This window comes from Paraphaeosphaeria sporulosa (genome assembly GCF_001642045.1).
Source record: "Paraphaeosphaeria sporulosa strain AP3s5-JAC2a unplaced genomic scaffold CC84scaffold_16, whole genome shotgun sequence".
NCBI lineage: Eukaryota > Fungi > Ascomycota > Dothideomycetes > Pleosporales > Didymosphaeriaceae > Paraphaeosphaeria > Paraphaeosphaeria sporulosa.
This window is the reverse complement of record NW_017253375.1, coordinates 667,472-695,363: the sequence shown is the minus strand read 5'-3', so window position 1 is coordinate 695,363 and position 27,892 is coordinate 667,472. Positions and strand designations below refer to the sequence as shown.

At 53.4% G+C, this 27,892-nt stretch overlaps 12 protein-coding genes across 12 annotated transcripts; 7 read left to right on the top strand and 5 right to left on the bottom strand.

Moving 5' to 3' along the window:
- Positions 1-181: 181 nt before the first annotated feature.
- CC84DRAFT_1181852 (heavy metal translocatin) lies at positions 182-4,452 on the bottom strand (the record flags this gene model as incomplete). Its single annotated transcript, XM_018180575.1, has 2 exons — positions 182-522; positions 738-4,452. The coding sequence occupies 2 exons, from the start codon at positions 4,450-4,452 to the stop codon at positions 182-184; spliced, it is 4,056 nt and encodes a 1,351-aa protein (XP_018029512.1).
- A 457-nt stretch (positions 4,453-4,909) lies between these two features.
- Positions 4,910-6,721, bottom strand: CC84DRAFT_419324 (uncharacterized protein). Its single transcript, XM_018186145.1, has 3 exons — positions 6,390-6,721; positions 6,268-6,339; positions 4,910-6,211 (listed from the first exon to the last, which is right to left on the bottom strand). Exons 1-3 carry the CDS (start codon positions 6,496-6,498, stop codon positions 5,337-5,339), a joined length of 1,056 nt encoding a protein of 351 aa, XP_018029511.1. The 5' UTR covers positions 6,499-6,721; the 3' UTR covers positions 4,910-5,336.
- Positions 6,722-6,958: 237 nt separating this feature from the next.
- Positions 6,959-7,956, top strand: CC84DRAFT_1105152 (uncharacterized protein; the record flags this gene model as incomplete). Its single annotated transcript, XM_018175086.1, has 3 exons — positions 6,959-7,114; positions 7,202-7,277; positions 7,325-7,956. The coding sequence occupies 3 exons, from the start codon at positions 6,959-6,961 to the stop codon at positions 7,954-7,956; spliced, it is 864 nt and encodes a 287-aa protein (XP_018029510.1).
- Positions 7,957-8,681: 725 nt separating this feature from the next.
- Positions 8,682-9,780, top strand: CC84DRAFT_419315 (uncharacterized protein). Its single transcript, XM_018186144.1, has one exon. It carries the CDS (start codon positions 8,957-8,959, stop codon positions 9,554-9,556), a length of 600 nt encoding a protein of 199 aa, XP_018029509.1. The 5' UTR covers positions 8,682-8,956; the 3' UTR covers positions 9,557-9,780.
- A 604-nt stretch (positions 9,781-10,384) lies between these two features.
- Positions 10,385-11,975, top strand: CC84DRAFT_1223422 (SET domain-containing protein; the record flags this gene model as incomplete). Its single annotated transcript, XM_018183488.1, has 2 exons — positions 10,385-10,660; positions 10,713-11,975. 2 exons carry the CDS (start codon positions 10,385-10,387, stop codon positions 11,973-11,975), a joined length of 1,539 nt encoding a protein of 512 aa, XP_018029508.1.
- Positions 11,976-12,708: 733 nt separating this feature from the next.
- CC84DRAFT_1051184 (uncharacterized protein) lies at positions 12,709-12,963 on the top strand (the record flags this gene model as incomplete). The annotated part of the gene is made up of 1 exon (XM_018173480.1): positions 12,709-12,963. A coding segment is annotated over one exon (255 nt), but the record flags the coding sequence as incomplete, so codon positions are not given.
- A 2,219-nt stretch (positions 12,964-15,182) lies between these two features.
- On the top strand, positions 15,183-15,891 carry CC84DRAFT_1223420 (uncharacterized protein; the record flags this gene model as incomplete). The annotated part of the gene is made up of 2 exons (XM_018183487.1): positions 15,183-15,378; positions 15,431-15,891. The coding sequence occupies 2 exons, from the start codon at positions 15,183-15,185 to the stop codon at positions 15,889-15,891; spliced, it is 657 nt and encodes a 218-aa protein (XP_018029506.1).
- Positions 15,892-17,986: 2,095 nt separating this feature from the next.
- On the bottom strand, positions 17,987-18,451 carry CC84DRAFT_1223419 (uncharacterized protein; the record flags this gene model as incomplete). The annotated part of the gene is made up of 1 exon (XM_018183486.1): positions 17,987-18,451. One exon carries the CDS (start codon positions 18,449-18,451, stop codon positions 17,987-17,989), a length of 465 nt encoding a protein of 154 aa, XP_018029505.1.
- Positions 18,452-18,677: 226 nt separating this feature from the next.
- On the bottom strand, positions 18,678-19,984 carry CC84DRAFT_1158131 (PEBP-like protein). The gene is made up of 3 exons (XM_018177041.1): positions 19,518-19,984; positions 19,436-19,464; positions 18,678-19,374 (listed from the first exon to the last, which is right to left on the bottom strand). Exons 1-3 carry the CDS (start codon positions 19,640-19,642, stop codon positions 18,809-18,811), a joined length of 720 nt encoding a protein of 239 aa, XP_018029504.1. The 5' UTR covers positions 19,643-19,984; the 3' UTR covers positions 18,678-18,808.
- Positions 19,985-21,088: 1,104 nt separating this feature from the next.
- On the top strand, positions 21,089-22,580 carry CC84DRAFT_1210559 (uncharacterized protein; the record flags this gene model as incomplete). The annotated part of the gene is made up of 1 exon (XM_018182297.1): positions 21,089-22,580. One exon carries the CDS (start codon positions 21,089-21,091, stop codon positions 22,445-22,447), a length of 1,359 nt encoding a protein of 452 aa, XP_018029503.1. The 3' UTR covers positions 22,448-22,580.
- A 407-nt stretch (positions 22,581-22,987) lies between these two features.
- Positions 22,988-23,650, top strand: CC84DRAFT_1223416 (uncharacterized protein; the record flags this gene model as incomplete). The annotated part of the gene is made up of 3 exons (XM_018183485.1): positions 22,988-23,214; positions 23,309-23,393; positions 23,447-23,650. The coding sequence occupies 3 exons, from the start codon at positions 22,988-22,990 to the stop codon at positions 23,648-23,650; spliced, it is 516 nt and encodes a 171-aa protein (XP_018029502.1).
- Positions 23,651-25,262: 1,612 nt separating this feature from the next.
- On the bottom strand, positions 25,263-27,866 carry CC84DRAFT_1181844 (uncharacterized protein; the record flags this gene model as incomplete). The annotated part of the gene is made up of 4 exons (XM_018180574.1): positions 25,263-25,580; positions 25,630-27,237; positions 27,285-27,680; positions 27,768-27,866. The coding sequence occupies 4 exons, from the start codon at positions 27,864-27,866 to the stop codon at positions 25,263-25,265; spliced, it is 2,421 nt and encodes an 806-aa protein (XP_018029501.1).
- Between the last annotated feature and the right edge of the window lie 26 nt (positions 27,867-27,892).

The window sequence follows — 27,892 nt, the reverse complement described above, 5'->3', positions numbered from 1 at the left end:
ACAGGCCGTGGACCTCGACACTTGCAGTGCTTTTAGTAGACAAGTCACGACCCCATGAGTCGGTTCTTGTACACCACAATGCCAGCAAAACTATGGTTACAAACCAAGCATACACCCCAGAGTCCCTCACATAACAACACCACAGCAACATCCATCTCTCGCGCCCCTGCCTCTCCCCAACTTAGTCGACGGCAACCAGCAAAGCGCCAAAATGTCCTACTGCTTCTACAACCAATCCCTCCGCGGCCGAGGCAACGGCGCCCGTCGCAGGGAAAACTACAACTTTACGACTACTCCATGCCCGTGCGGATATCGCGCCCAGCTGGCCGTGCGGGCGGTGGCAGTGCCATATGTGTAACACCTGTCCGTTTAGCTTGCTGAGGTTGTAGGTGGATAATAGGCGCTGGTACAAGTAGGCGGCTATGCGAAGACGCTGAGGAGGCATGGCAGGGTATGTTGGGCGCACCGGCCAAATCACACGCAGTGCGAAGCTTGCCCGACGGGCTGAGGGTTTGCGTGCGGCTGCAATAAGTATGATATATGATACTTTGAGCTGGGCTATGATATATCCATCTTCCACTTGTGTGCATCAAAATTGGTAGTGGGATATGTATGCCTGTATGAACAAAAACTCCTACGAATACATTTAACCACCACACAAGTACATTAAGCGAATGTAACCCTCGGACAAGGCTAAACCTCCTCCTCATGTGCCACCGCACCCCCAGCAGCCGTACGTGTCTCTTTGACCCTAAACCCCACGCCCGGAAGACTACTCCTCAGCAACAGACTGCTGCAAACCACGCTCACACTGCTCAGCGCCATAGCCAAGCTCGCCCACACCGGGTCTAGCCGCACATGCTTCACGCCAGAGTCTCCCATACCCATACCAGCCTCCATACCGATGCCATTGTGATGCATGTCCATCGTCTGTGTGCCCGTGGTGATGGGATATAAGACGCCGGCAGCGATTGGCATAGCGATGATATTATAGATGAGCGCCCACCCGAAGTTGAAGTAAACGCGGCGAAACACCACGCGAGAAAGATCAAGTAGAGTGAGTAGCGAAGCGAGGTGTGAGTTGATGAGAATGAAAGAGGAAGAAGAGAGCGCAATGTCGGAGCCAGAGCCGATGGCAATGGAGAGGTCAGCTGTAGAGAGCGCGGGCGCATCGTTGATGCCGTCACCTACCATAGCGACGGTGGCGCGCTTCGGCATGGATTTGCTGCCGAAGGACAGACGGGAGAGAGCAGACTTGTGAGTCTTGGTGAGCGTCTTCTGGAGATAGGTGATCTTCTCTGCCTTTTGGTCTGGCAAGACGCCTGCGATGATGTTGGACGCAGGGATCCCAACTTGTAAGCCAACAGCATTTGCTGTGATTTGGTTGTCGCCAGACAACATCCAGACATCAATCCCCCGCTTTTTCAACTGGGTGATGACGTTGATTGCCTCCGGTCGCAACGGGTCGGCGATGGCAAAAGCACAAGCGAAGTTCCAGGGTTGTTCGGGAGCTTTAGCGTTGTCGTGGCTCGAGACCAGTGCAATCAATGCGACAGACTCTCCACGTGCTTTCCAAGCGTGTAATTTTGATGCTTGGGCAGTTGGTATCGACACTGAGTGGTCGGCCATGAAGGCCTCATTGCCCGCGATGATAGTAATCTGTCGGTCGGCCAGCTTGAAAGTCCCTTTGAGCCCTTTGCCGGGGACTTCATCGACGGTGACAGTGTCGAGGGTGTCGGTGGACCTAGTCTTGCAAAAGCCCACGAGGGCCTTTGCGATGGGGTGATTGCTGTTTTCTTCTAAGGCTTTGACGAGACCAAAGACAACAGCGGCACTTTCGCCACATTCCTCGTTAATGCTGTGGTCAGTCACAGCAGGATCACCTCCTTGTGTCAAAGTCCCTGTCTTGTCAAAGACGATGCAGTCGAGCGTGCTCGCTTCCTGGAAAGCCTCTCCGCCACCTTTGACAAGAATACCATGTTGCGCAGCAAGACCACCACCGACGAAAAGTGCAGTTGGGGCCGCTAAGCCAATCCCACAGGGGCAGGCGATGACAAACACAGCGATGGCGAAACGTAAAGACCAGAGCGCCCACCCACCAGAACCTTCGTTCATCCAGTCCTTGGGAATCCCCCCGCTGGTACCGAGGATGAGCCAGATCAGCCAGGTAGTAATAGCAACGAGAACAACAAATGGGACGAAGTGGCTTGTGATGGTATCTGCAACACGCTCTACGGGTGCTCGATGGGTCTGACCTTCGCGGACGGCGTTGATTATCTGATCGAGCATGGAAGTGCCTGCGATCGTCGTCACCTTGATCTTCACAGGTGACCCTTTGTTGACTGTGCCAGAGTAGACAATATCGCCTACCTGTTTCCTGACTGGTCGCGACTCGCCAGTAAGGCTAGACTCGTCGAAAGTGGTGGCGCTATCCAGTATTGTACCGTCAAATGGCGGCGAGGTACCATGGTGGACGCGGACTATATCACCTACTTCAAGCAGGTCTGCTGCCACCTTCAGGTCTCCCTTCTCCGAATCTACCAGTATAGCCTCTTCGGGTCGGAGCTTGCCCAAAGACGTGACAGCGTCGCCAGTCTTCGCCTTGCTGTATGCCTCCAAGAATCGACCGATAAGGATAAACATCGTCAAGAAGACCACGGCATCGAAGTAGGAGTCGTTCATGGATCCTGAAGACTTGTTCGCCGCCGCTAAAGCTAATTCGACAACTGATGCAAAGTATGCAATGCTTGTGCCCAGCGACATGAGCATGTTCATGCTTCCGAATCGAATGAATCGGTGGAGAAAAGGAGTGCGGCTTCCCGGGCGCCACATGGCTTTCACCTCCTTCATAGCTCGACGATGGAAGGTGTCGGCGGCGAGGAAATAGACAGGCGTTGCCAAGATGAAGAGAGCCCAATTCAACCGGGTAGCGTTACCAGCCCACATCGGCTGCATAACGTAATGGCGGATCGGATGAGTCTCTTTGACAAGACTCATGAACACGATCCCGAAGATGAATGTAGGTATCGCAATGACCACGGAGAGTAACAGTCGGAACAGCACTCTTTTCCGTTCCAGTGCATGCATCTCCCGAGCGCGATCTTCGATTGTCGGAGGGTGATAGATCGACGGCTTGAAATTCGGGTTCAGGTCTTCGATCGACCTGAAGACATCGCGGATGGTGAAATTCGGAGGGTCTGGTTTATACTTGATGTTCAGTATTGGGGAGTGTTCCGAGAAGTTCTGTCCCTCGAACTCCACACCGTGCTGCTCTCCATGTCTCTCGCCAATAGCCCTCATAATATCAGCCGGACAGTGGTGGCAAAACATGCCATCGATGCAAATTCCCACAGCTCTCTCGCTGGACTCCGACTTCGAAGTATTCTCAGGCTCGACCTTATCGAGTGTGGCATCATAACCTGCATCTTCGATCGTTTCCGTGATCTGTGTGAGATTGTCTTTTCCACAAAATACAATGGTGGCACTGTTCGTGACCAGATTGACGTCCACCTTCTCCACCCACCTGTGCGTCTCCAAAGCTCGAGTCACATTTCCAACACACGCACTGCAAGTCATACCGCCGATAGCATACGTGGCTCTCCAGGTATCGAGAACCTCGATGTTCTCAGCGTTCGCATCGAACCCTGCATCTTCGATACTTTCGATGATCTCATTTAGTCTTTCTCTTCCTTCGAACAATACCGTCCCGCTGTTGGTGAGCAGATTGACGTTGACAGACCGCACGAACGGCAGCCCTTCAACAGTGTGTGTGATGCTGCTCACGCAGGAGCTGCACGTCATTCCAGAGATCGCTATCGTCGCTCTGCAGGTCAAAGTCGCCGACGAGTTGCCAATGCTTACGTTCTCGAGACTCTGGGATGCTGTCCCGTCGAATTTGTCTGCGAGGCCCAGCGCCTGTGATGTCACAACGGTCTGCGGTTTGCTGGGCCATGATGACTCTTCGCCATCGATCCTCAACTGCACGCCACCTGTCTCGGCTTTACATTGCTCACACTGCTCCGCGTGTTTTTCCCGTTTGTGCATGTTTTCTCTTGAATCTTCTGGGGCTCCTTTCTGAAACCACTTCGCCACTGCGTGTTCTAAACTCGTCTCCCACTCTTTGCTTCGATCGTCGAAGTGGCAAATTTCAACTGGGGCGAACACAGTCTTGTTGTCCTGAAAAATGCTGTGTAACTCGAAACCAGCGGCTTCTAGTGTAGCAGCGATGTCCAGTGCAGTAAGGGATGTTGTGTGGCGCAGGACAACGGAATGAGAAACAATAGAGTAAGAAATAAACTCTGGCGCCGGCGAGAAACCGTTCAGGGAGTCTTGTATAACCTCTATACATGATGGACAGTGCAAGTTGGTTATGAACAGTGTCGTCGTTACTATATCCTGGGCTGACTGAGGGCGTGGTTGGCCAGGGTTGGTCCTTGGATGTGCGGGAGCCATAGTGATCGGATAGGCTCAGTAATATGGGCTGGATAGCCTGAGTGTGGTACCGATCCCGGGAATCGGTGTAGTTAATATGTGGGGGTGGTCACAACCGACGATACAGCCGGGGTTGCTTAATTTGAAGTCGAAGAAGCGAGCGATCGAGCGACAGAATCTAAGACCGAGTACACTGAGTTTTTGCGCTGATTTAAGAAGCATAGGAGGGGAGGGAGACGGATTTCATACGAATGTCTGGCGGGTTAGCTGTGAGCCGCACAAAAAGCGCGTTAGTGAAAACCGCACAAAACGCGCAGATGGTCGATTGGAGTCGATGGTGGCGTCATTACTGTCGCGAAAACCACGCTGGCGTGTGCCCGCCCCACGACCAACCACGGCAGAGGCGCCCGAACGCCAGGAACGACTCATAATTTACACGGTATTGCGTAAGTGTCACCCGTGGCTTACAAAAGTGAAAAGCATGCACCTGAAATGAAGAAAGCTTGACGTGTAGTTGCCCAAACTCGCTTAATTGCCACGCTAGTAACGCTCCCAGTTCCGCTTACGCCCTGGCTCTATTTCCACCTCTTAGTGGCGCCCTCATAAACAGCATCATATCAATGCTAGGCGCCAAAACTGCATCCTGCCACGTGAGCGATGCCAGATACATTTCTAGTTCTGTATTGGCATGCACCTGCGCAGCCCGCGATAAGAACCTGTGACTCTGGCTGTTAGATGCCAATGATGACCAGCAGGAGGCATGTGTGAATGCATGGTTTCGATGGGCCTATTCCAACGCGACATCGCTCGCGATGTAGCACGATACGGCGGGTGCAGATTGTGCAACTCAGCCATAAGCCCATATTACAGAATACTAAAGGTTAACATTGACATTGAAGCAAACATTAATCTGATTGCTGCCCGTGCTCCACGGTCCACTGCAGATGGCTAACTTTTGCCTTTTCGGCCTCCAACTCAGCTTCAAGCGTGCTCACGCGATACGTAAGCTCGGTTACTTTTGCTGTCTTGGCGGTTATTGAGGCTCTTGCAACGTTGCGCCCCTTCTTCACACCTTCAGCGATGGTCGCATGCCTCGAAAGAATCGCAGCCAGGTTTCTTCTTGTCTGTTCGCTCAGCTCAACGTTCGCCTCGCGCAGTACATCGAAGGCATCTCGGACGAGATCGTGCTCGGAAGCGTTCTTGAAGCGAGCCGGCGTGGGGGTTTCGTTCGGAGAGGAGCTGGGTGTCACCGTGCCGAACTCTTCGGATGAATGGTAACGTGAAGGAGTGAGCAATGAGCCTCCAGGAGCAGTAAACCGCGTTGGGAAGAGTTCATTTGAGGTTCGCGATTCTGTTTGTGGCGTCGGCAGTGCACTTGGTAGGGGTTCAGGGTCGGTCTGCCATGGCAGCCTGCGCCTAGCTGGACGAGAAGGAGTTGCAAAAGCATCAGTGCGGGGCCTCTTGCTCGGTGTTTCTGCAGCTGCCATGACCTGATCGAGCTCGTCTCGAATATCAGCATTGCCTTCGCCCAAGTCGAATTCATCTTGCTCTTCTTGGGCTGTCGCTCGGTCACGCTTCCTACCACTCCTTGAAGGGCCAGCGTCTGGCGCGTATGTTGGGGGAGGGGACACAGCACGTTGGGCTCGGGGTGTAGTCGTAGTTCCATGATCAGGCTCACTGCGCGAGTTGCTCGCTAGGGCGGCAGCTTCACGCGGATGGGCTTCCGTGTCCCATAGAAAGAATTTGCAACGTTGTTCCTGCGGTTTCTGGCAAGTTCGGACTACGAGCATGTTCAGAGGTGTGTGCGTGTTTACCTTATTGATAGCGGATACTCACACCATTTCCCATTGTTTGGACCTGCCTTCTTTGTCTGGAAATGTACTGCAGGCAACGGAGGGGTGCAATCACCTTGAATTCTGTTAGATGTTTGCAGTCCACAGTATCGCGCATCGACCTACAGTGCCAAACGCCGTTGAGAAAGGTTCCTTTCAGCGCGGAGGATTGACCATGCCATGCACCTCCTCGGCCTCCGCGTGCGTTACTTCCTCTGCCTCGAAGGTTCGACATTGTGCTATGAAAAAGCGCCCAATATAGTGCAGACGAAAGGGTGCGGGTATCACCAAACGATATCACCGTTCATTCGGAGGTGGTTGGGAAGGCAGTGCCGCGGCTGGATTAGCGGCTGCTGCACTGTGTGGAGCTTGCCCGCAGCTCCCGCATCCAGGAACAAACAGCTTGGCAGGACCAAAGAGTGGAGCGCAACGGGGAACCTAACGTTACGACGAGATGCTACGCTGATCGTGTGCTCTATGTCTTGTTCCTATGTCGCTTTTCGCGCGGTAACGTGATCTCGACCTGCTTCAGCTCGTCCCGACTCAGCCGATGGTCTCGACCCGCGTAGTTGGCGCCACGAGAATAGCCCTCAGCCCTCATATACTTGGCAGTCAGTAAGGGCGGCTTTCGCGATGGCAACCCTGGCCCAGCTCTCTGCCCGCCTTGATAGCCTGGAAGTGCATGCATTTTCAAGATGCTGATGCGGTCGCTGAGGATACCGCCGACGCTCCTTCTCTTTCTCATCTTCTGCGGGTTCCTTGGATGGCACTTTAGCCACTCGCCGCTTCCCACTCCCGCGCCCGCACCGCGACCACCGCCACCGCCAGCAGAGCGCATTCCAGCGCCAGCAGTTGAGAAGAAGCCTTCGACAGCCTCAATTGCACCGAAGCCAGCCCCAGTTACCACCACGAAGCCTGTGTCCGCCGCTCCCAAGAAGCCTCTTCGCGTAGCTCTGGTGACGTTCGTGACGGATCAGAATTCGTACATTCACATCTCGCTCAAGTCCAAAGACCGTACGTGGCTAGAATGAACCCAGAAGCCGCCTGACTGACCTGGACAGACTACGTTCGCCGCCATGGCTACGACCTCATCGTCGATTACGAAGCGCACACAAGGGATAAAGGCACAGTGTGGTGGAAGTTTGACATGATTCGGCGCTTGGTCAAGAAGGAACAGTGGGACTGGATATGGTGGCTCGACTTCGACACCTTGATTACGAATACGGACATCAAGGTCACCGACATCATCGAGGAGACGCTGAAGAACGCCACGAACCCAGATGACCTTGACTTCCTCTTCTCCAACGACTGCAACAATCTCAACCTCGGCTCGTTTATCGTCCGATCTGGCGAGCGCTCGCTCAAGTTCCTAGACGATGTGTACGCTGTTGAGGCCGCTGGAAAGAAGGTGGACCCGGAGGCGCAGCTGAGCGAGCAGGATGCGATCACCAAGCACATGGAGCAAGACCCAGTCTCCAAAGCCAGGACTACCAGCATTCCGCAGTGGATGGTCAACTCGTTTCCGGATGAAATACCGTGCTACGAGGAGCCAGCGCGGCCTTGGAGGCACGGCCACTTTCTGGTGCATTTTGCTGGCGCATGGGCGCATGTGAAGGGCGAGGATCCGACGGGACAGCTTATGAAGAAGTACAAAAACGAGATCATCTGGGGAAATTGGAAGGACTTCTATTAGGCATGTCCTCTATTCGCAGGCTTTGGCATATCTCACAAATCTGGGCAATTGTTTTTGACCAAGTCGTCACTGCAGCGCCGGCAGTACCGTAGCATCGAGTCAAGCCTGCAGAAATGCGAAACATACCTGCGGAGTCGAGCTGCGCCTTTCCAGCGACTATCTATCTTATCCCATGCGATGTCGCTGCAACTAGTGCAATTGAAACACCTGTATACATTAATACATCAAATTGCAATGCGAGTGTAAGTGATGTCGCCTACATATCGTACCACCCACCGTCTCCAAAAGCGCAGTCTCTCAGCCTTTAAATTTCAGAATTTAAGTTCTTACGGAAGGGCAGCAGGTGATCATAAGCAATGATCTGATTCCTTTTGCATACGCCGTTTCCCTTTTGTCACACTCAATATACACATCAAACAGCGTGCGCCCGAACTTGCTGCGCTGATACTTTGGTAGGATGGCAAGTGAACAAACGGGGAGGAAATGGCACTGGTTTTCGTTGCCGGTGACGTCTTCACTTAGTGTTGCTTGGCTGGTCGTCGATGGCTAGTCCATTTTCATAGTCCCTTCAGCTTATAGCCGATCAAAATCGTACTTCAATCATTTTAAGATTAGATAAAGAAACCGAGATATATCTCTAAGCATTGGCGGAAGGGGACAAATTCAGCATGCTGGGCCAAGGATGCATCTTTGGTCACTGGTGGAAAGCCTTGAAACACCGGAGCTGGTATTTTCCCACCCGAATGCATATCTACCTATTCCTCCAACTACGCTAGGTGCGAGGGGTAAGAAAAGTCGTTGGAAGCTCCTCTTCATGGGAATATAAGCTTAATGGCCGGCCAAATGACTGGAAAATCGTCTTCCCCGACCCAACAATGACATATCTATCAGTAGTCTGGAAAAGCAAGCCCATTTAGAGAACAAGGAAGAGGTCTGGCTAAGAGAAACGACCCTGACGACCCACGAAATCAGCGAACTCCGCAAACAAGCTTCAGGCCTCATGTTTCTCTCTGTATCAGTACTGAACGTACCCTTTCGCCCTGAGAACTTCAGTACCGCCCTTCCATCATATGCAAATAATCCACGCGAACTAGAGCTTCGAGGACACGCCGCCCGGACCAGAGACAATCAGGGGGAAGGCTTTCAGCAATGGCGATCGCAAGGTCAAACAACAGATTTCAGCCGTCTCAAAAGCTTGCGCAAATCGACGGTGATATCTACCGTATGGTTCAACCCGTCCCGCGATAAACCGCGTGGGTTCTGGTGGAACGGAGACTCTCGACTAGGCACATACAAACTCGTCCCATACAGTCTTGAAAAACTCACTATGGAGTTCGAGTACCTAATGTACACCTTTCCTGTCGGTGATATGTACTATGATACTTTCGTGTTTTGGTCACCAAATCAGCAGCAGAAGGGTTTCGGTTGGATCCTAGGTATTTCCCAGCACTCACCAAGATATCCTACTCTGAAATCACTCAACTTGACGGAAGCAAAAAGACTGTCGATCCCAGGGACATTAGTGCCCAGTAGGCTGTGGCCACAATCCCGAACCCTCGCAGAGCAAGATAGTCATCAATATCACCAGATCTGCCTATAAGTAAGGCGATATGCTGAAAGGAGATATTGACGCTTGTTGCAGCAAGCTTGGAGCGCGGACTCTCTCAGCTCTCGTGAAAGGCAAGCGAGTCGAACAAGCTTTGACGAGCTGTCAATGAAGGAAGTGATGACATCTTTGACTTCAGTAGGAAGAGTCTCGAGACTTGGCTTGTTGGTTTGGTTCTGATTCATGATTGCAATGGAAGATATGGAACAAGATGACAGTGTCACATATGGCACCTCAACAAAGCGAGGATCTATAGTACAGTGCATCGTTTGTGCTTGTCAACCATGTTAAGCACTGTGAGATTGCATGGTATGATGGGCATGAATTGCGACGACTGAACAGTATCGCACGCATAGCCCCGACTGCTGCAACGCGTGTGAAGCATATTACCAAGAGATTGAAAAGGCTGAGACCATTGGTCTCCTGAAAACAATCGAACTAGACCCAACACAGAAATTCACGGGCGATTAGCAGGCCGGATCACTCAACATGTAAATTTGGCTTTCTGCGTGGGGGCACTAGTATAAAGACAAACAGCAAGTACATCATGCGGTAATGGCAAAGCTGGTGCCCTAGCTAAGAAGTCTCGCTTGTAATATACGCTAATCCGATATTGGTTAGCATGGAGCCTCTTCTCAAACACGAACACTGGAACGGCATGTTGCTGCACAACACGTAAACCATCTGGAGCAACACAGCTTGCTGGATTCATATCAAGCCAATTTTTGGATTACACTGAAAGACACAGGATTTCCAACACACCGCGGAGCTGTTTATTCACCCCGAGGTCTGCCCAAGCTTCACCAGCTGGATACTGGCGCCATGAGCCAGGATGGATACTACATTAGAGATTCCATCATTGGTGGACAGGCCGCGGGCAAAGGTTTCTTCAGCAACAGAGATCTCACAAGTGGAGAGTCTATCGTTATGATAGAACGTCCACTCATGGCTTCACTTGAGTCCGAGAGACTGAAAGATACCTGCGCAAACTGCTATGTATGGACCGAGGGCACATCTATTGGTTCGAGATTGTATGTGAAGGAAGGTGTTACAGTGCAAATGTGCGCGGGATGTAAAAGGTTCCGATACTGCAGCAAGGTACACTGCACGACCCATTGCAAACAAGCAAATCGACTGACGACCATTAAAGGCATGCCAGAAAGAAGCATGGAAGCGCGGCCACAAGTACGAATGTAAGAACCTAAAGCCGGTGGCCGAAAAAGAGCTACCCAAAGCCGTACTTGGCTGCATGGAAATCCTGGTCCGAAGAAAACACGGCCTGATCGACGACCAGACGTGGCAGCTACTGTGCCATCTTGGCTCACATATCGACGACTTCAAAGCCAATGGAAACTACGAAGGCATCGAACTGATGGCCATGGGTACCAGCCAATTCTCTGCCACGCAAGATACCTTCAACAAGGATTTTGTCGCTCAAATGTATGCCAGAATTCTGTCGAATTCGATGACACTGGTGACTCCGACTTTCGAGCCGCTGGGAATCCTCATCGACGCATTATTGTGCCATCTAAACCATTCTTGCGACCCGAACACGTACATTGTCATGGACGGACCGCAGATGCAGCTCCGAGCACTTAGAGACATCAAAAGGGACGAGGAACTTTTCATCTCGTATATCGACCCTACGATGCCCTATTTGCGACGTCAAAGTGAGCTTGGACAGCGTTGGTTCTTTGAGTGTAAGTGCAGCAAGTGTCTACAGGGTCTGGATTTCGAACAAGACGGTTGGTCAAGGAAGCTGGGAAGTCTGACAACTCATTATCGGAACCTAGCCAACGAGGAAGTCAAGCGTGCTCAGGGTCAGTCTGCAGAGGAGCCAAGCGATGAACAAAGAGTTGCAACACTACAAATGAAAGCCTTCAACATGTACGAAGAAGCACAGCAACAATCCGACCCAGCCGAAGCGATTCGCTCCCTCGAGGAAGCTATCGCCTTCTGCACCCAATCCAACCTGTGGTCCGTCCAACAGCAACCTCTACCCGCTCTCAGGGACGAACTCATCGTCAACATGCTCGCGGTCGGCAACTACGAAGGCGCATGGCTCGAGTGTGCAAAGCGGCATCGCCATGTCATACCCAAGCTCTACCCTGAAATCCACCACCCGATCCGCGTCGTCCAAACCTGGCGAATGGCGATGCTGGCACAGTATCTGGCGAGCACCGGCGCTGAAGTTGCTTCTGGCGCGGACTTGGCACTCATAGCGGCCATGCTCATGAATACGATCAACGTCACATCGACAATGAGCCATGGCACGGGAAACGCCTTCACTAAGAGCGTGCAGCAGAAGTTCTCTGAAGTCGAAAGCGAACTACTGGGTAAATTTGGGTCGAAAGATGCGATGAACGCGGCTATCCAACGACAGGCGAAGCTGTTGTCTGAGATGGGGAAATAGGAGGGATGCGTATGCGAAGAGCTCGAAGCACGTTCTCGATGTATACTACAATCGCGTATGTGTTTACTGCGTACCGCTGGAGGCAGTAACAGAGCCATGTAGCCATTCTGTCAAAGCATCTTGAGGAGACTTGATTCACGATGCGTCCGCTGAATGATATATTCCTGTTCGTGCTGAATGATATATTCCTGTTCGTGCTGAATGATATATTCCTGTTCGTTCTGAACTTGAGATGATGAGACTAGAGCGCGTCTCTAACCCACTCATAGGATAGAGTAGAGTTTAGTTGCTGAAAAGCAAGTGGCAATGAACGCATCGCGATCTCACCGCTCTCGCTGCCACGTCGTCGCTGCCTTCCTGGTGCCAGTGCGCCGCAGACCTGTCACTCACCTTCACCACAGCAACGCGAGTTTCGCCCGCTTCACCCGCTTTGCCATGAAAACCTCAGCCTGCGATCTTCCCCTCTTGGCCAAAACAATACCACGCTATCCTTGGTCCTGCGACATCTGCATCACTGCCCACGGCCGCGCAAACTATTTCAGGTCGCTCGCATTCTCTTCTTTTCTTTCTCCAGGAATAGCCTCTTCTAACAATCCGTTTCCAGACTCGAATCCCGGTGCTTGTGTTTCGGCAACACCGCCATCCAACTTGCGAGAATCTCCTTCCTCAGTTATCGCCATGTGTAAGCCAAGCTAAGACACAGCTGCCATATTGCACATTACTGACACGCATCGCAGCCAACGACGCAAACTCCGGCGGCGGCGGCGGCAAGGTGGTCTCCGAGGACACGGTTGCCGTCCTCCTCATGGCCATGGGCAGCACCTCGATCAGCAAGGCTCAATACAACATCATGTCGTCCCTCGACGGCACGAGGACTGCTTCCTCCTTCGAGCACTCGTTCCGCTCCATTATCAAGAAGGCCAAGGAGCTTCAAGCCCGCGTCGACGCTGGCGAGACCTTCGAAGCCGTCGCCCCAGCTAAGAAGCGTGGTACGTATCTCAACTTAGCCTCTCGCTACCAAGGAGCCAGTACTGACCTAGGCAGGCGGTGCATCTGGTGGGGCGACTCCTCCCACCACTCCGAAGAAGCCGAAGGCCACGCCTAAGAAGACCCCGAAGGCCACTCCCAATGGCCGTGGAAAGAAGGGCATGATCGCCGACGAGGCTTCTCTTACGCCAGGCAAGGACCTGAAGAGTCTCGAGTTCGAACAAGATTTCGACTTGGAGGGTGATTTCCAGGGATTCAAGGAGGACCTCGAGGACGATCTTATCTAGGGGATGGATGCGAACGAGAATGAGGATTTGCGGGGAATCGGTTCGTGGATTACAGATCGTTGAATACTTCGTGGATGGGTTGTCTTCTGGGTATGGAGAGTGATTGTGACGTTGCTCAAATCATGGCCACTTGGCAGGGAACTTGACCATGTATATGCATTGCGTGTTACCCCAGGATACGCTACATGCAAGCTCAAGCTACAACCACCGGACCAACGAGGGAAGTTCTCATGCACAACAAGTCATGTTCCCTGGGACATTCTAGATCGATATAAGTAATTCGAAAACTCTACCATCGATACCACGTGCGTGAACTCGGGCATCGGGTGGTACTGTCATCGTGAGGCTGCTACAATGTGGAGTTGTGATGGCATCTGGAATGGTTCTAGATCACGGTATCCATACGCGGAGTATTGCAATCGGATCGGGATCTGTCGTGTCGTTGGACGATGGCCGGGATGATGCTTCCTTGTGCGGACGGTCGGTCTGCCGAGGCCGGGTTCTATGGAGGCATGAGGCGGCTATGGCATGGTTACACCTGAGCGTCAGCTCGGCAAGAAGGGTGTTCAATGAGATGGAGGCGGAAGACAATGGCATTGTAGGTGCTTCTTTGACGGTTGACCGCGTACGCTCCAACTCAAAGACGCAGCGTCTTGTTCTGTGGACCGTCTAGCGGCTGTTACCGCACTCGAGCACAATCCATGTGGCACCTGTCAAGCGTTGTTACGGTGGGCCGTTGGTGAAAGGCTGTCCAGGGTACGACCATGGCAAACAGCAGGCCGGTTGGCTGTGCATGGCAGCGCACGGCAGCACATCCTTGTTGAGCAGTGCAGACGTCAGTAACAAAGGCACATCGACGTCACTGGGCACGCTCTCCTTTTCTATGTGCACACCCATGAGGCTCTGCACATGGACGCTAGGCCAGGCGAGCGTTGTTTTCAGCGCGGCGCATGGGCAAAGCGAAATGAGCGTCGCTAGCTCGCAGAAGAAAATGACGGACCCGCTCCAACAGTCCAGGTTCGTGGTGATCGGGCGTGCGCCGGCCGCATTCACCCATCATTTCCGGGCGGGACTGCCGTGTCGTTGTCGGGCAGTGCGCAGAGGCTGGATGCACCGCGGCGCATCGGCGACAGGACAGGAGCTGGAAGCCGTCGCGCGAGCGCGAGCGGTGGCGGATGGCGACAGGGCGGCGTTCGCATTGGGTTCGCATCTGGACGGGGGCGCTGCGCGCGGCCCAATGCGGCAGGCGCTTGTCTAGTCGCGGTTGCCGGGCGCCAGCTGTGAATGCAGAATGCGCGACGCAGCGGTGCCAGGTGCGCCGCCAGATGGCAGAGGCGCGGCGATCGCCTCAATCGATAGCAGCAGATCGTGCATCTCGCAGTGCCCTGTGTGCGCTCGGCGCCGCGCAGCAGGCCTCGCCCAGCGGGCTGCCCCTGAATTTCCCCGCGTTATTGGGCGGCGCACCGCGACTCCGCAAGCAGCTAGCCGGCCTGCACGGCGCGACCAGGCAGCACCGCCGTGGGTGGCCCGATGCAGGCCAAGCCGTCGCGCGTGAAGGGCAGAGATGCGCCCACGACGCAGCCCGTCGACACGATGTGGAAAGGGGGCCGCCGGGGCCAGCCAGTCCGCTCGCCATTGGCCCCATGGACCAGGAGGATGCTAATTACCCAGTCGCTACCCAGGCCTGATCAGGCTAAGCAGCCAATTTTGCATTCCTCCCGTTGCTCTGGCTTTGTATTGCCGCCCGCCCACGCGCTCCTAAAAGGCTGCCTGCTGCCCATCTGCGGTTGCTCTCCACCGCGCTCTTTCCTCCTCACCCAGTCACTCACTTACCAAGCCCGCTTCAACCACATACCCTTAGTACACTCTAATTCTTTAATCCGGTCAACCGCCAATCGCTACCACACCAACCCACACCACCCAAACAGTCAACATGCGTTTCTTCGAGGTCGTTCTGTCGGGCGCTGCCCTCATCTCTGCTGCTTTCGCCGTCGAGTTCAACTCGTGGCCCGACAGCGTCAAGGCCGGCCAGACCGTCACCCTGACCTACTCCCCCAAGGATGCTGCCACCACCATCATCCTCCGCAAGGGCCCTTCGACCAACCTTGACACTCTCCAGACCCTCACCAGTACGTCGCAACCCCATGTGTAAGCACAACACCAGAAACTAACAGTCTGCAGCCACTTCCACTGGTGGTTCCTTCGAGTGGGCTGTTCCCTCCAGCCTCGAGAACGGCGACGACTACGCTTTCGAGATCCGCCAGGCCGGCGCTGAGCCCAACTACTCTGGCCAGTTCGCCCTGAGCGGTGGTGTTGCCTCGGCAGTCTCCTCGTCTGCCTACTCCACCAAGGCCTCGTCTGCTGCTGCCTCGTCCACCGCCCACTCCACCGAGGTCTCTACCACCGTCAAGACCTCCGTTGTTACCTCTGCTGCCTCCGCCTCTGCCTCCGGCTCCATCGTCCCCAGCGCCGGCGCCAACAGCACCATCTCCACTGGCTCTCCCTCTGCGACCAAGTCCCAGGCCTCTGGCTCCCCCACTGGCTCTTCCCCGCCCGTCGAGAACACCGGCGCTGCGTCGTCCTTCGGCGTCAACGCTGCCGCTCTCTTCGGCGCCATCGGTGCTTTCGCCTACTTCGCATAAGCGTCCCTCACTTCTCTTCACTTCTGTTTATGTTTTGCTTTCGAATGATATCACCTCAGCATTTCTCGGGAGAGGATAATGTGAAGGATTGCTCTTATTTCTAATTGCATTGATGACGCATGCGACGTTGCTGCGCGGATGTTTGGCTCTGCCAAGGGCGAGGGCCTCTGTACATGGCAGGCAGATAACGGGCCAAAAATGAAAACGCTTGAAACCATATTTGCTCTTGCTGTGCGTGACACGATCTTGCTCATGCGACATGATTGCTTACTGGTAATCCTCGTACCATGTTACTCAGGATCACCCAACGACCGTTGTATCTGTTTCAGCTTCTCATTTATCCAAGTCGCGGCTAGATTACTCCCATGCTTCGATCCGCCTGCAATCCACAGGTTTCGAGAAACGTTGCCCGTACCACGGCATTGGCCGACGAAGGTACCACAGCATAGGTGCACAGCTTGCGCATGATGGCATTGTGCAACCAGCCCAAGCCCTACCTCGGTGCAGCATCCGAAGACCATTCCTCGGGTTCTTTCAATGCGCCTGCCTGACGCGCGTGTAGAGTGAGCGCCCCACGACAACGGACTGTCCACGCATCCTCTTCTTTGGGAGAGCTCAATGGATTGTTTGCCTCTTCCATCAACGCGGCCAGCCACCGTTCTTCTCAAAGCTTGTTCCAACAGTCACGCGCGTAGCCCGTAAGTCAATGACCTTACATACGGGTGCCTCCCTCGCGCTCTTTGATCGCATCGCAACCTGAAACGCGCGCTTGTCACTTGACCCTCCGGCGTCAGGCGTTCGCGTTCTCCCGGTCGCACGCCGTGCGCTGCATGCGACGTACATGTCTATATTGTCCTGTCGTATTGTGAACGCATCTTTGTTGGATGTGGGCGGCAAGAGGTGAGGTCGGGGCAGTCACGCGCCGCGCGAGTCCCTGCAGCTGGGTTGCAGGACGCTACAGTAGGAACCTCTTGTTTTGGCGGAGGGGCTCCGCGTGGCAAACGAGGGGCATTGCATTGCGAGGAATGGGCCGCGGCGGGGCTAGATCATAATGGTGGCATCCTTCGCAAAAGTATCACATTATTGTGAGACTTGAACGCGCTGAGAAAAACAAAAAATCGCGTGAGGTGCGAGGTGTTCACCTACCGGAACCCGCACCAAAAGTGCGTGAGAAGGGTTGAACGTGTGGTTCTTTGTCGAAGCATGTTTCGCACCTCAATACTCGCACATTTATTCATTGCGCTGTAAGCTTCTCAGTGGTTATGGTAGGGGAGCTAGCTGTGTGGAAGACGAGGTCAAGCTCAGTGCTGTTGTTCTTCAGTGAATTGCTACCGTAGTGCTTCTACGATGTTCTCAATCCACCGGCCCGCAACTTATCGCTCACAATCTCACGATACTAACGTGCAGTAATTCTTAAGAAAAAGATATTCACCTGCCAATATGACTTGCCCTCAACAATGCGGCGCAATAGTCGAGGCCACAGCAACTCCTAAGCACGGCCTACAACTCCTCAAGCTTTCTCTCCGCATGCATCTCCACCTTCCACGAGCGGGCCCGCTTTTACTCCGTGTTCTCCATCTCAACGCCTCGAAAAGCCAATGATTATATTGCACATGTACAGTGTGTAACTATTCCCCGCTCGGTCAGCCTTACCTTCGGCTCCCACCACATCAGCTGCGGCAAGCTGTGGAGAGCCGAAGCGGCCAGCGTTCATGCACGCCCAACCACAAACCCCGGAAAGGAACACAACAGGAGCTGTCAGTCTCGATGTGGCTAGACATTCGATCGATCTGGTTTGGTGAGGCCAACGAGAGCGTAGGTCGGAGTCCGGCTTGGTGAAGCATCGGTAGTGGTGACTGATGGGTAGCTTATGCAGAGGAAAGTGTCGCTGCGTCTTATATCGTTTGCAATCTAGAAACGCAAGACTCTTGAATCGCAGAGGGATCCATTAAGATTCGAGTGGAAACCTGCATTTCCACACGGTCCTGACTTCCTCACTCGTCGCACAAGAAGCATACCGGCCAAGACCAGCACATCGATCGATCACTACCTCTACCACAAGAGTTCTACCAAACGATACAAAGCGCTCCTACCTCTAGTCGTCCTTGAACCACAGCTCAGGCTTGGTTTCCACCACAATGCGGCGCCCCTCTCTCCGCAAAACAACCCTATTCTCCCTCCTCGGCCTCACCACAAAATCCTCCAGCACCACCGCATCAGCACAATCCACGACTTCTTCTGCCTCTCTCACCAACCTCACTTCCTTCTCCCCCTCCACTGAGACCCTCGTCCCCAACTCCACAGCGTCAGAAACCGCGCCTGCAGCCGCGCCAACACTACCAACCAGCGACTTCGCCTTCACAGTATCGCTGGAGCGGCCAACAGGCAATGGGACCACGATAGCAGGGACGGGAGTGGAGACAGCGCGGACGACGTCGGGGGAGAGGTTCAGCGCGACGGGGTCGAATACGGCGGTTGTATACATGGGCGAGGCGGTGCCGACGGGGTATCGGAAGATTGGGCTTGCGGGGGCACTGGCGGGGGCGGCGGGGGTGTTCATGGTGTAGAGCAGAGGGGGTGTTTGTGGTGACGGGTGTGGAGGGAGATGAGGAGAGTGCGTGATAGGGAGACAGATGGGAGGGAGGGTTGCAAATGGGATAGGGCAAGGGAACGAGTGAAGATGATATGGTCAGATCATTAATGGAGCGATGCACCAGTGCTTTGGCCTTCCTGCGGCATAGAAGTTTTGTAACAACTCGCGCGTGCCCTACACTAGTCCGGCAGTGGATACGTCTTTATGACTTTGATCTGGCGGCTTTTGAAGTATTGCACGACGTTCAAGCTCGTCCTGAAATCGATTCGAATGCCGTAGGTCTTGTACAAATTCTATGCCAGCGGCTGCTCTTGTGCGACCTTCTCACTGCTTCTTGTGCTGCGAATACATGAAGTTTGCCGCCACAGGCACCAGGTCGTTCTCCCTTGCCCAATCCCTCACACCACCTCTCTCCTCGCCAGTTCCCCAATGCTGTCTGTCCTCTGGCTTGCTCAAATGCAGCGGCTCAGTCGTCCCATTGCGAGGTGCAAATACCAGGAACACGTAGCGGTGCTTGCCTGTCTTCTCGGGTGGGCCAGGTGGCTTGTACTCGATAACGTCGTCGGGGGCACTTGCTTCATCTACTTCTTCCATTCCAAAGATAGGCATAGGGAGGATGGACACAGTCTTCTGCGAGACGGAGACGTTGGCCGCTATCCAGTGGCACATTTCTGACCATTCCGGATTGTCGCGGGACGGAGCATCCGGGTCGGTGAGAGTGACCACATAACTCAGATCGGATGATGACAATCCCTCTGGACCTGCTTCATCGTATAGCAAGAGGGTGGGCTGCTTTTGTAAGCGTTTCGGCTTGATGGTATTGCCGAGGTCGGCAGCATCCTTTTTCCATGATACCGTGAGGGTCAATGAGGGCAGAAAATCGTCGATTACTAGATCGCGATGTGAGTGCACGGTGTGGAGCGCTGATGTCAAGGTAGGCTATGTAGTTACCTGTGGGTATGATCTCCGCTTTTCTCAGTCTACCGATGCTAATGTTAGTCCGGGTGTAGTTATGTGGATGTGTGACGCGTACTCCTGTTGAACTTTGAGAAAGCTGCTTGGTGTCGCGTCTCCGAGTGGTTGTTGCAATAGTTCGGTGGGTAGGGCGAGAGCTGCGCCTAAGCTAGCTGCAAGGGCCATGAGCTTGGATGTCCGCATGTTGACAGATGAAGGTGCAGTTCAGAATTACAGATGGAAGTTTGAAAGTATGAGCTATCGAATCGTTAACTCTCCAGTCGCAAATTAGGGCTCGTAGCACTTGAGCATGCACACTGGCAGTGTCGTGGGTTGAGCTGTCGCGTGTGCTCCTTTCGTTGTCTTGATGTTTCCCCACCCGCTTTCGTCATCGGTGCCTCATCCAACATATGATCTGCACCACTCCCAATGGATTGTACCTGCTTTTCGCGACGCGCAAGTCGATGCTAAGCAATCGCGAACCATTTATCTCTATGCCGGTTATTCGATCAATAGCAGCCCGACGAAACTATTCATGTCAATTTCAAACCCTGTACCCACTGGGGTGAAGTCTAGAATCCTTGCACTGTACCCCGGAGAACGCGGAAGCTGCACTTGCTCGTCTACTCCACATTTCTCCATGATGCCGTTGTCCCAACGAGAACTGCGGAATAGCGTTAGTCTAGGGTCTTCCTAGAAGCTTCTCTCGACGTTCGTTACTGGTTGTAAGTGAAGAAAACAGTGGGCGTGAATGACTATATCGGGAACTTTGCGATGGACCTCGGCGACACTGGTTCATACCCGCACAGATTTGACAACGGCGTGGATCACAATTTGCTCTCCGGCGTTGACGCGGCCATCGAGGGTAGCCTCCGATTGACAACTGACCTGACACACAGCGCCTTTGAGCAACGCTTCGATTGAGAATCAGAAAGGTCTCTAGTAGAGAATCATCGAATGTGCTTCGGCAGTGAGCAATACCCTCTTGAATGACAATGGATTGATTGCCCGTGCTAGTGTATGAGCTTCGGAAACCTCGCCAGATTTCGAATCTACGATGACTCTGTCTTCGCGGCCGTGGGTCTGACAGCGCCCTGAGTTACCCTGAGTAGCGAGTATAGCTTCCCTCTGGCCATTCGTCAACCTCGGTATAAATCCCGCATCATACGTCAATCGTGTACGGTCATCTGTAGAGGACCCACAGTCCCGCACGACTTTGCTTACTGGTTCCGTACCTGTCAATCCTCGTATTACAGAACGCAGTCTACGTTTGTGCCTGGTTATTGGGCGACTGCCGTTCACTGCCTAGTCTTGTGGTCAATAGGAAGTGGGCGTGTTACTTGAAAAGTCTAATAATAAGTCGAACCAAGCTTTCCCGCTTCGACACTTGAATAAGATCTACCTATGGCTTATCCAGTGGATTAATCTAATAGCTCAAACTATTAGCAACTCAACCCACTTCTATGTCATACATGATCATGAGCGCGGAAGCTGAGGACCTTGTGGCTTTCTCCTGGTGCGTGTCTGCTATGGTATAAAATGGACGGCCCTCATCCATTTTGATGACATCCTCATCTACAGGTCAACACAAAAAATCATTACAATCACTTCACTGTATTCGTTGCATCTCTTTTCATTAACTTGCTTAAGATGAAGTACGCTGTTATCCCACTCGTTTTTGCCGTAGGCTCTTCAGCTTTGGCCATCCGCCAGAGCCAGCAATGTGTGCAGCTCCGAGCTTCAGGAGGTGCGTCAGGTACTCTCGGCCAGCTATCCGATGGACAGAATCGCGTTGGTGGGGGGCACGAGGCTGCTTGCTACTGCCTCGACGGCAGTGGCGGCTTCACGGACAGCAATGGCCGTGGCTGTATCCTTACCCCTCCCACGACCCAATTCCAGTGTGATGCTGGTGCCAGCCCTACCAATGGATTTTCCATCAATGGAGGCTCGGTCGCATATAACGGAAATTCGAAGTTCTATGCCTGCCCTGTCAACGACAACGGCGAGTACAACGTCTACACTCAGCCTGCCCCTGGCCAGGAGAAGTGTGTCGAGATTACTTTAGGTGCTGGCCAGTCTTGCGGTGCTGGCAATGGCGGAGGTGCCTCTCAGTCTGCATCCCAGCCAGCTCAATCTCAACCTCCCAATGCGTCCCAGCCTGCTGCATCCCAGCCAGGCTACTCCGTCCCTCCAAGGGAGTCCCAAACGCCAAAGGAGTCGCAGCCTCCCGCGCCTTCGCAGCCAGGCTATTCTGTTCCCCCGCAGCAGCCTCAGCCGCCAAAGGAGTCGCAACCTCCTCCACCTTCGCAGCCAACTCCTCAGCCTCCTAAGGAATCGCAGCCGCCGAAGGAGTCTCAACCTGCACCCTCGAAGCCAGCTGCTTCCCAACCAGCTCAGTCTGAACCTGCACCATCTCAGCCAGGCTACTCGGCTCCTGCTCAGTCCCAGCCTGCCCCTTCAAAGCCAGCTCCTTCACAGCCAGCCCAGTCTAAGCCTCCATCCAACGATAACGAAAATGGCAACGGTTGTCCTGCAGACTTGAATGGCGAATACCAGTATCCCCACCTGATCGTCCCCGTCTCTGCTTCTCAGCCATCCAACGCCCCTGGCACATCATACAACGGCAAGGCTAACGGTGACGTCTGCTCTGTTTTCAACTTCGACATTCCCAAGTCATACTCTGCAAAGAGCTGCTCCCTGATCTTCCTCTTCCCGGAGCAGATGGATCTTGAAACATCAAGCTATACAATCTCCGGTTCCGGTGGCCTTGAGTTCTCCAAGTGCGAGACCAACGCTAACAACAAGACTTCTTGGGATAACAAGGGCACTTGCACGGCCGTGAAGACTGTGGAAAACGTTACTCCTGGCAACTCCTACACTATTGTGTCGGAATCCTGCCCTGCTGGCGAGACTGTGACCTTCCAGATGTGCGCTACTGGAGGATTGTCTTTGGACTACTTCCAAGACTACAACCCTTCGCCCATTGGTGCGTACGTCCGCGAGTGCTAGATGTAGCTCATCAGCCGTGGAATTTCAAACGATACATCAAGGATGAAAAAAATCGATCGATTGCATGGCATGGTAACGAATGCGCTGGGAACCGTCTTCTTGTGTATCATTCGCCTCGACCTTTTTACTGATGATGACATGTCACTCTTTATGACTTTTCTAGTGTAGTATATAGAATAAATCAATATGGAGATAGTATCGGCATGCAATGCTTCCTATGACTTACTCAAGTTGAATGAATTATAGTACGTACAAAGTATTGAGCACCCACGCGATTAACTTTAACTACCGATAAGATCCTGTGACAACTTTCTAGTCCGAACTTAGTCCTTCCAAACTATTCATCTTTCACACTGAGAGCAAGACTCTGGGGATTTGAGCTTGGTGGTCTGGCTAACCTGGATTTCGGAAGCCAACTGAGGTGAAAGCAAGTGCTCGACAACGTAACCACAGCCCCAGATACCTCCCGTGACGGCTAATGCATCAATTCCCCAGACTCTATTCTCCGCACCATCTTCATTCTCGCAGCACTCAGCAGTCATGGAGGGAGATGGGCTGACTCCCAAGCAGATTCTAGACGCATGCGTTACCATTCTTGACAACCTCGCGCACGATCTCTACAGATTTTTGCCTGCGGTGAATCCTTTGCGACTTAATAGCATTCTTACAAGATTAATTGCGCATTTTCAGCATGGTATTGACGAGAATCCTGCCGGCACCAAGACCAAGCGCAAAGTCACCGCAACTGACCATCCCACCATCCAAGGGTATGAAGGCCCAATCAGAGACTGGGACCATATTATAGAATGCGATGCAAGTTTAACTACTTCATGATCTGGTGGTGTTTGCTAGTTTGGTTAGGGATCCTACTCTGGCATTCCCGAGATTCCTCGAGCTGGCGGAGGAATTGATGCCCACACTTCAGCTTGGTCCCATCTCCATACAAGTACGTCCCGTCTCCTCAAATTGGCTTCACAGCGGTATCGACTCCCACTACAGGGGCTTACCAACGCACGAACTTGGCTCAAACGACGAGTCAGCATGGGCCGTGGATACCTTGACAAGATGAAGCGCAATATGCGTTTCCACTTCTTCGACCACGTTCACTTCTTTCTTGAGAAACATGGACATGCTGAATTGGGGTACGACGCCCCGGTTCCGCGTGGATATCAAGCTCCGCCCAAGGTGACTGCTGGGGACTAGGGAGACGGGAGACTGTGAATGCGAGGGTATGGAGGAGTAGAATCGAACGGGAGAGCATGAAGAATCTGTCCATCTTTGATACGGAAAACTTGCCTGTCACGAAAGAAGCCAATGTATACGATCACATCTTTAGCATTTGCACAGCCGGCTTGGACGCATGAAACATAGCCAGACTTGACTCGCCAGCTCAAGCACGCCGCGAAACGCACGAGCACCGCCCACACAAAGAAACGAAAAGTATTTATAAATATATCGACCTGGCCGTCGCAAGAAATACTCTCTTTGGCACCCTCCTCGGTATTACCACTCCTATCGCGACGTCCCCTTCCCTTGCGATCTTTCCAAATCCACATTCGTCCTGCCCATCCCATCCTCTATCCCTCTACTTCTTGAACCATCCCTTGAACTGCTGCCATTTGGGCTCCCTCTTCTTATTCGGGTCCCTTGTCGCAAACGCAATGTACCAGCACAATGTAATCTCGAGCGAGATGCCGACGATCGCCAGGATCAGCGTGACGAGCGGGCGCGCGTCGGCCTGCACGCTGCGCAAGGCCTCGGGCGTAGTGATAGGCGCGAGGAACTCGAAGCGAGCCATGGGTGCCAGAGTGATGGGAGTTTTCTGTGTGAAGGGAGTGTTGTTGGTGTGGGTGGGCGGGTATAGAGAGCGCTTTTTATTGTTGTTGGCTTTTGGGCGGTCTGGTGGACGCGGTGCGAGACGATGCGGTGCGATGCCGACGGAAGTAGCGATGCAATGACAGCCTGCTGCCCTAAAGAATGTATGTGTATGTGAAAATTCGTTGTATTAAACTCCACTTTCAAAGCGGTCTTAGAATCGAAGGGATAAAATGCCCTGGAGGACGGGTGGGTGGGTGTAGAGAGCGACAGCAAGCGTTGGCTCGCGGTCGGGAGCAGCGGGACATCTAAAGCTTAGCCGAAACCCCCCAGCGCGTACACGCTGCCAAGTTGCAAACCCCAACTGTTTGAAGAGTGGCGTGACGTATCCCTTCCCAATCCCGCAAGAGGAAACATTTGCTGCGCGCTATTCGTCTTTGAAGAAAACCGGGCGAGAGCGAGCCAGCTCAGAGGTCAAGTGTTTCACACGGAGGTGTTGCGAGACACGCTTGCGCGAGGCTTACGAGGGTGGCGCGCAGGAGGCTGCTTCGACGCAGGACGGGTTTCAAGTGCGTCCACTGCGATAACAGATATCAGCACATGTATTCGTCACTTTCCGAGCGCGAGAGAGCCCAAGACCCAACCGTGGCGAGGCCTCACAAGCAAAAGCCACCGGTGTAGTGGACGTTCAAGAAGAGATGTATTCTACACACGGCGACGCATCCCTTGCTGATCGGAGGTTTGATACACGTCCATGTGAAAATGGGGCCGCAAAACGCCCTGCCACTCACGTCTAACAGACCGCCAGGTGCCAGATGAGTAGAAATATGCGGTCAAGAGGCCAGTACAAAAACAGCGTATATCAACAAGGCGGCCTCCCAACGCCTCGGTGTCGAGTACAAAATCGAAAGAAGAGACCTTTAGCTATTCACACACCACGTTTGAACCTACAGGGAAATCCGTACAATCGTCGTTGTTACAGTGGCCTCCATAGCATCGCCTATAGTACCTCGCCCACGATCTTGGCTGCCTCCTTGTACGTCGTGAGCAGCTTTTCGCACTTTTCGCGCTCGGCCTTGATCGTGTCATCTTCGTAGAGAAGTTCCTGGAAGAGGTCTTCCTTGTAAAGTTCGCTGACCAGTCTGTTCTGGACAACGTCCTTCGAATGGTTGACCAGCAAGTGCATAACAGCCTTGGGAACTTGGTCGGCAATTGTTTCGCGAACAATGTTAAAGTATGAGGAGATGAGGCGGCGGATGAGCTCGGTCTCCAGTGCTTCACGTTCCGTCATGGCAGGCGCGGCTTCGGCATCCGTGGGCTGTATCAGTTAGCATTGGAACATGAATATATGACTTAGAATGACTCACGAATCCACCGTCAAAAGTGTCTTTCAGAGGACTATTCATGTCGTCGTCGTCCGGCACCATTTCCAAAACGTGAGCCGGTTGCCTGGTGTCGCCTCGCCGGAAACTTTGAGAGATGCTAGGCTCAATGTTCTGACTGACGTGTCGACTCCCGGGTCTGCTCTCCAACGCTGCGTTGGTTTGTGGTGCACCGTCTTTGCCGAAAAAGTAGTTGAGGAAACTGTCACGTGCCCCTGACCCGCCGATAGGAGGAGGTGAACGTGCTCTGTGGCCATTAAGTGCACTGGATACACTGTTGTGGGATCCGTTCAGCAAGCGTCCTACTGCTGGCGACATACTGCGACTTGCTTGAGTCTGGTGTTTCCGGAGCGGAAGGATTTTCTCGTTCGTAGCCTCTCCTTCTTCTTCACCCTCAGCGATCTCGCCGTTCGCACCGTTGTTCAGCTCTTTCAACCTGCGCCGTTCCCGCTTTCTCCTTTCAGCGTCCATGGCGAGTTTCTTCTCGCGTTGTTCTTTGTCATTGATGACGGATGACATGGCAGCCGCTGCGCCGAGAAAGTTGGGGTGGTTGGTGTTGATGTATGCCCGCTGAATATCAATAAGCGATCCCACGTATGTGGAGCAGGGTCCGAGCCTTTCCCGCAAAAGGTCGGAAACCACCTCGATGAGCTTTCCTTGTAACCGGGGATATCTGGTCAGTTCTGTTGATCCGCAAGTGTGGCAGATCTTGATAAGCTCCTCATAAACGAGCTCGACGCAGCGTTGACTAGGGATTTCGAGGAGTTTGATTTGAGGCTTCACCAGGAGGTCAAAGGCCAGTTCCGGAACAAATAGGCTGGGTCGCGGACCAGTGGAGTTCCGGATCGCTGTTCGGATGTCCAACACGGAGAGGTTCTGCGTAGGGTCCACTTGTTCTAAAGAATTACCAAAGACCGAGTTGAAGATGTAGTAGATCCTAGCACCACCACATAATTCTTTGGTGGAGATCTCCGCGGAGGTACCGTCAATCGAGGCAATGAAGGACGACGCGAATCGGGTCATGAGTTGCAGGATAAGCGAACCGCGGTGTTCCTTTCCGGTGAATGCTGCATCGCCGTAGCTAGCAAGTTCTTGTTGGGTCTGACCCATCAATGTGTTCAAGCGAGCTTTGATGTCCGGTAGACGTTCTCGAATATGAGACATGAGGGTCTGGTTGAGGCTCTTTGCGAGGAACTGAGTTCCGCATCTGTTAGCCATATTTCTGTAGGCCGGATGATGTCTGAAAAAATCACGTTCTGCCTCGAGAGCATCGCCGAGCGGTTTGCCGGTCTGGATGTCCTGCTGCGACCGGTTGACAATGCCAATGAAGCCAAGCTTCAGCGGATACACACGGCCAGAAAGGATGTCCAAAGCATTCGTTCCATGGTCCATAAGGTCGAGCTTCGTAAGGACACCGATCGTCCTCTTGCCCATGGGGTCCACATGTCTGGCGAGCTTCAAGGCTTCCGAGTTGACGAGATCAACATTTGCGGGTGACACTGCGAGAATGACGCTGTTGGGCTTCGCGATGTATTCGGTAATGAGGTTGCGCGTCTGCTTCTCGATGTCCGTAGGCTGGTCACCAATGGGAACCTACGGCTGTCAGCTCCGTCCGCAACCATGGGCGCCTCCCAACATACCTTTGTCAGTCCAGGCAAGTCGACCAATGTCAAGCTCAGGACGTGTGGCGAGTAGATTTTGAGATTGATGGGCTGTCGGTTGATGCCCTTGTTGTTGCCTGCTATCCTCGCTGTCTCGGCCTCGATCTCGCGCCTAACCTCGGCGAAGTCGTAGAACCTCCGTCCAGGGTGGTGGAGGAACTCGCCCCATTCCTGCTGGCCTGCGACGCTGGCGGGCGTGTGTGGGATGTGTATCTCATCGTGGGCAGGCTTGTCCTCGCGCTCGCTCGGAAGGTTGATGAGTTGCAAGATCAGAGGCCGCCGCGTAACGATGCCGCTTCCTCGAGGTAGAAAATCTCTACCGACAATGTTCTCGAGAACCGACGACTTTCCGGAGGATTGCGACCCTACAACGACCTATTCAAATCAGTGGGAAAATTCATCATACGGATGGTTCAAGTGCATCATTCCGTTCGCGCGCCGCCAGGGGTGGGGCAAACATACAATTTGTGGCAAATCGAGGGAGTCATTGCCGATGGTGTTGAAGACGAGGTCCTGCAGGCGGTTGACGACATTGAGCAGTTCCTCACCCAGCGACGCCATGGCGCGGAGAGACGTGTCGGGAACTT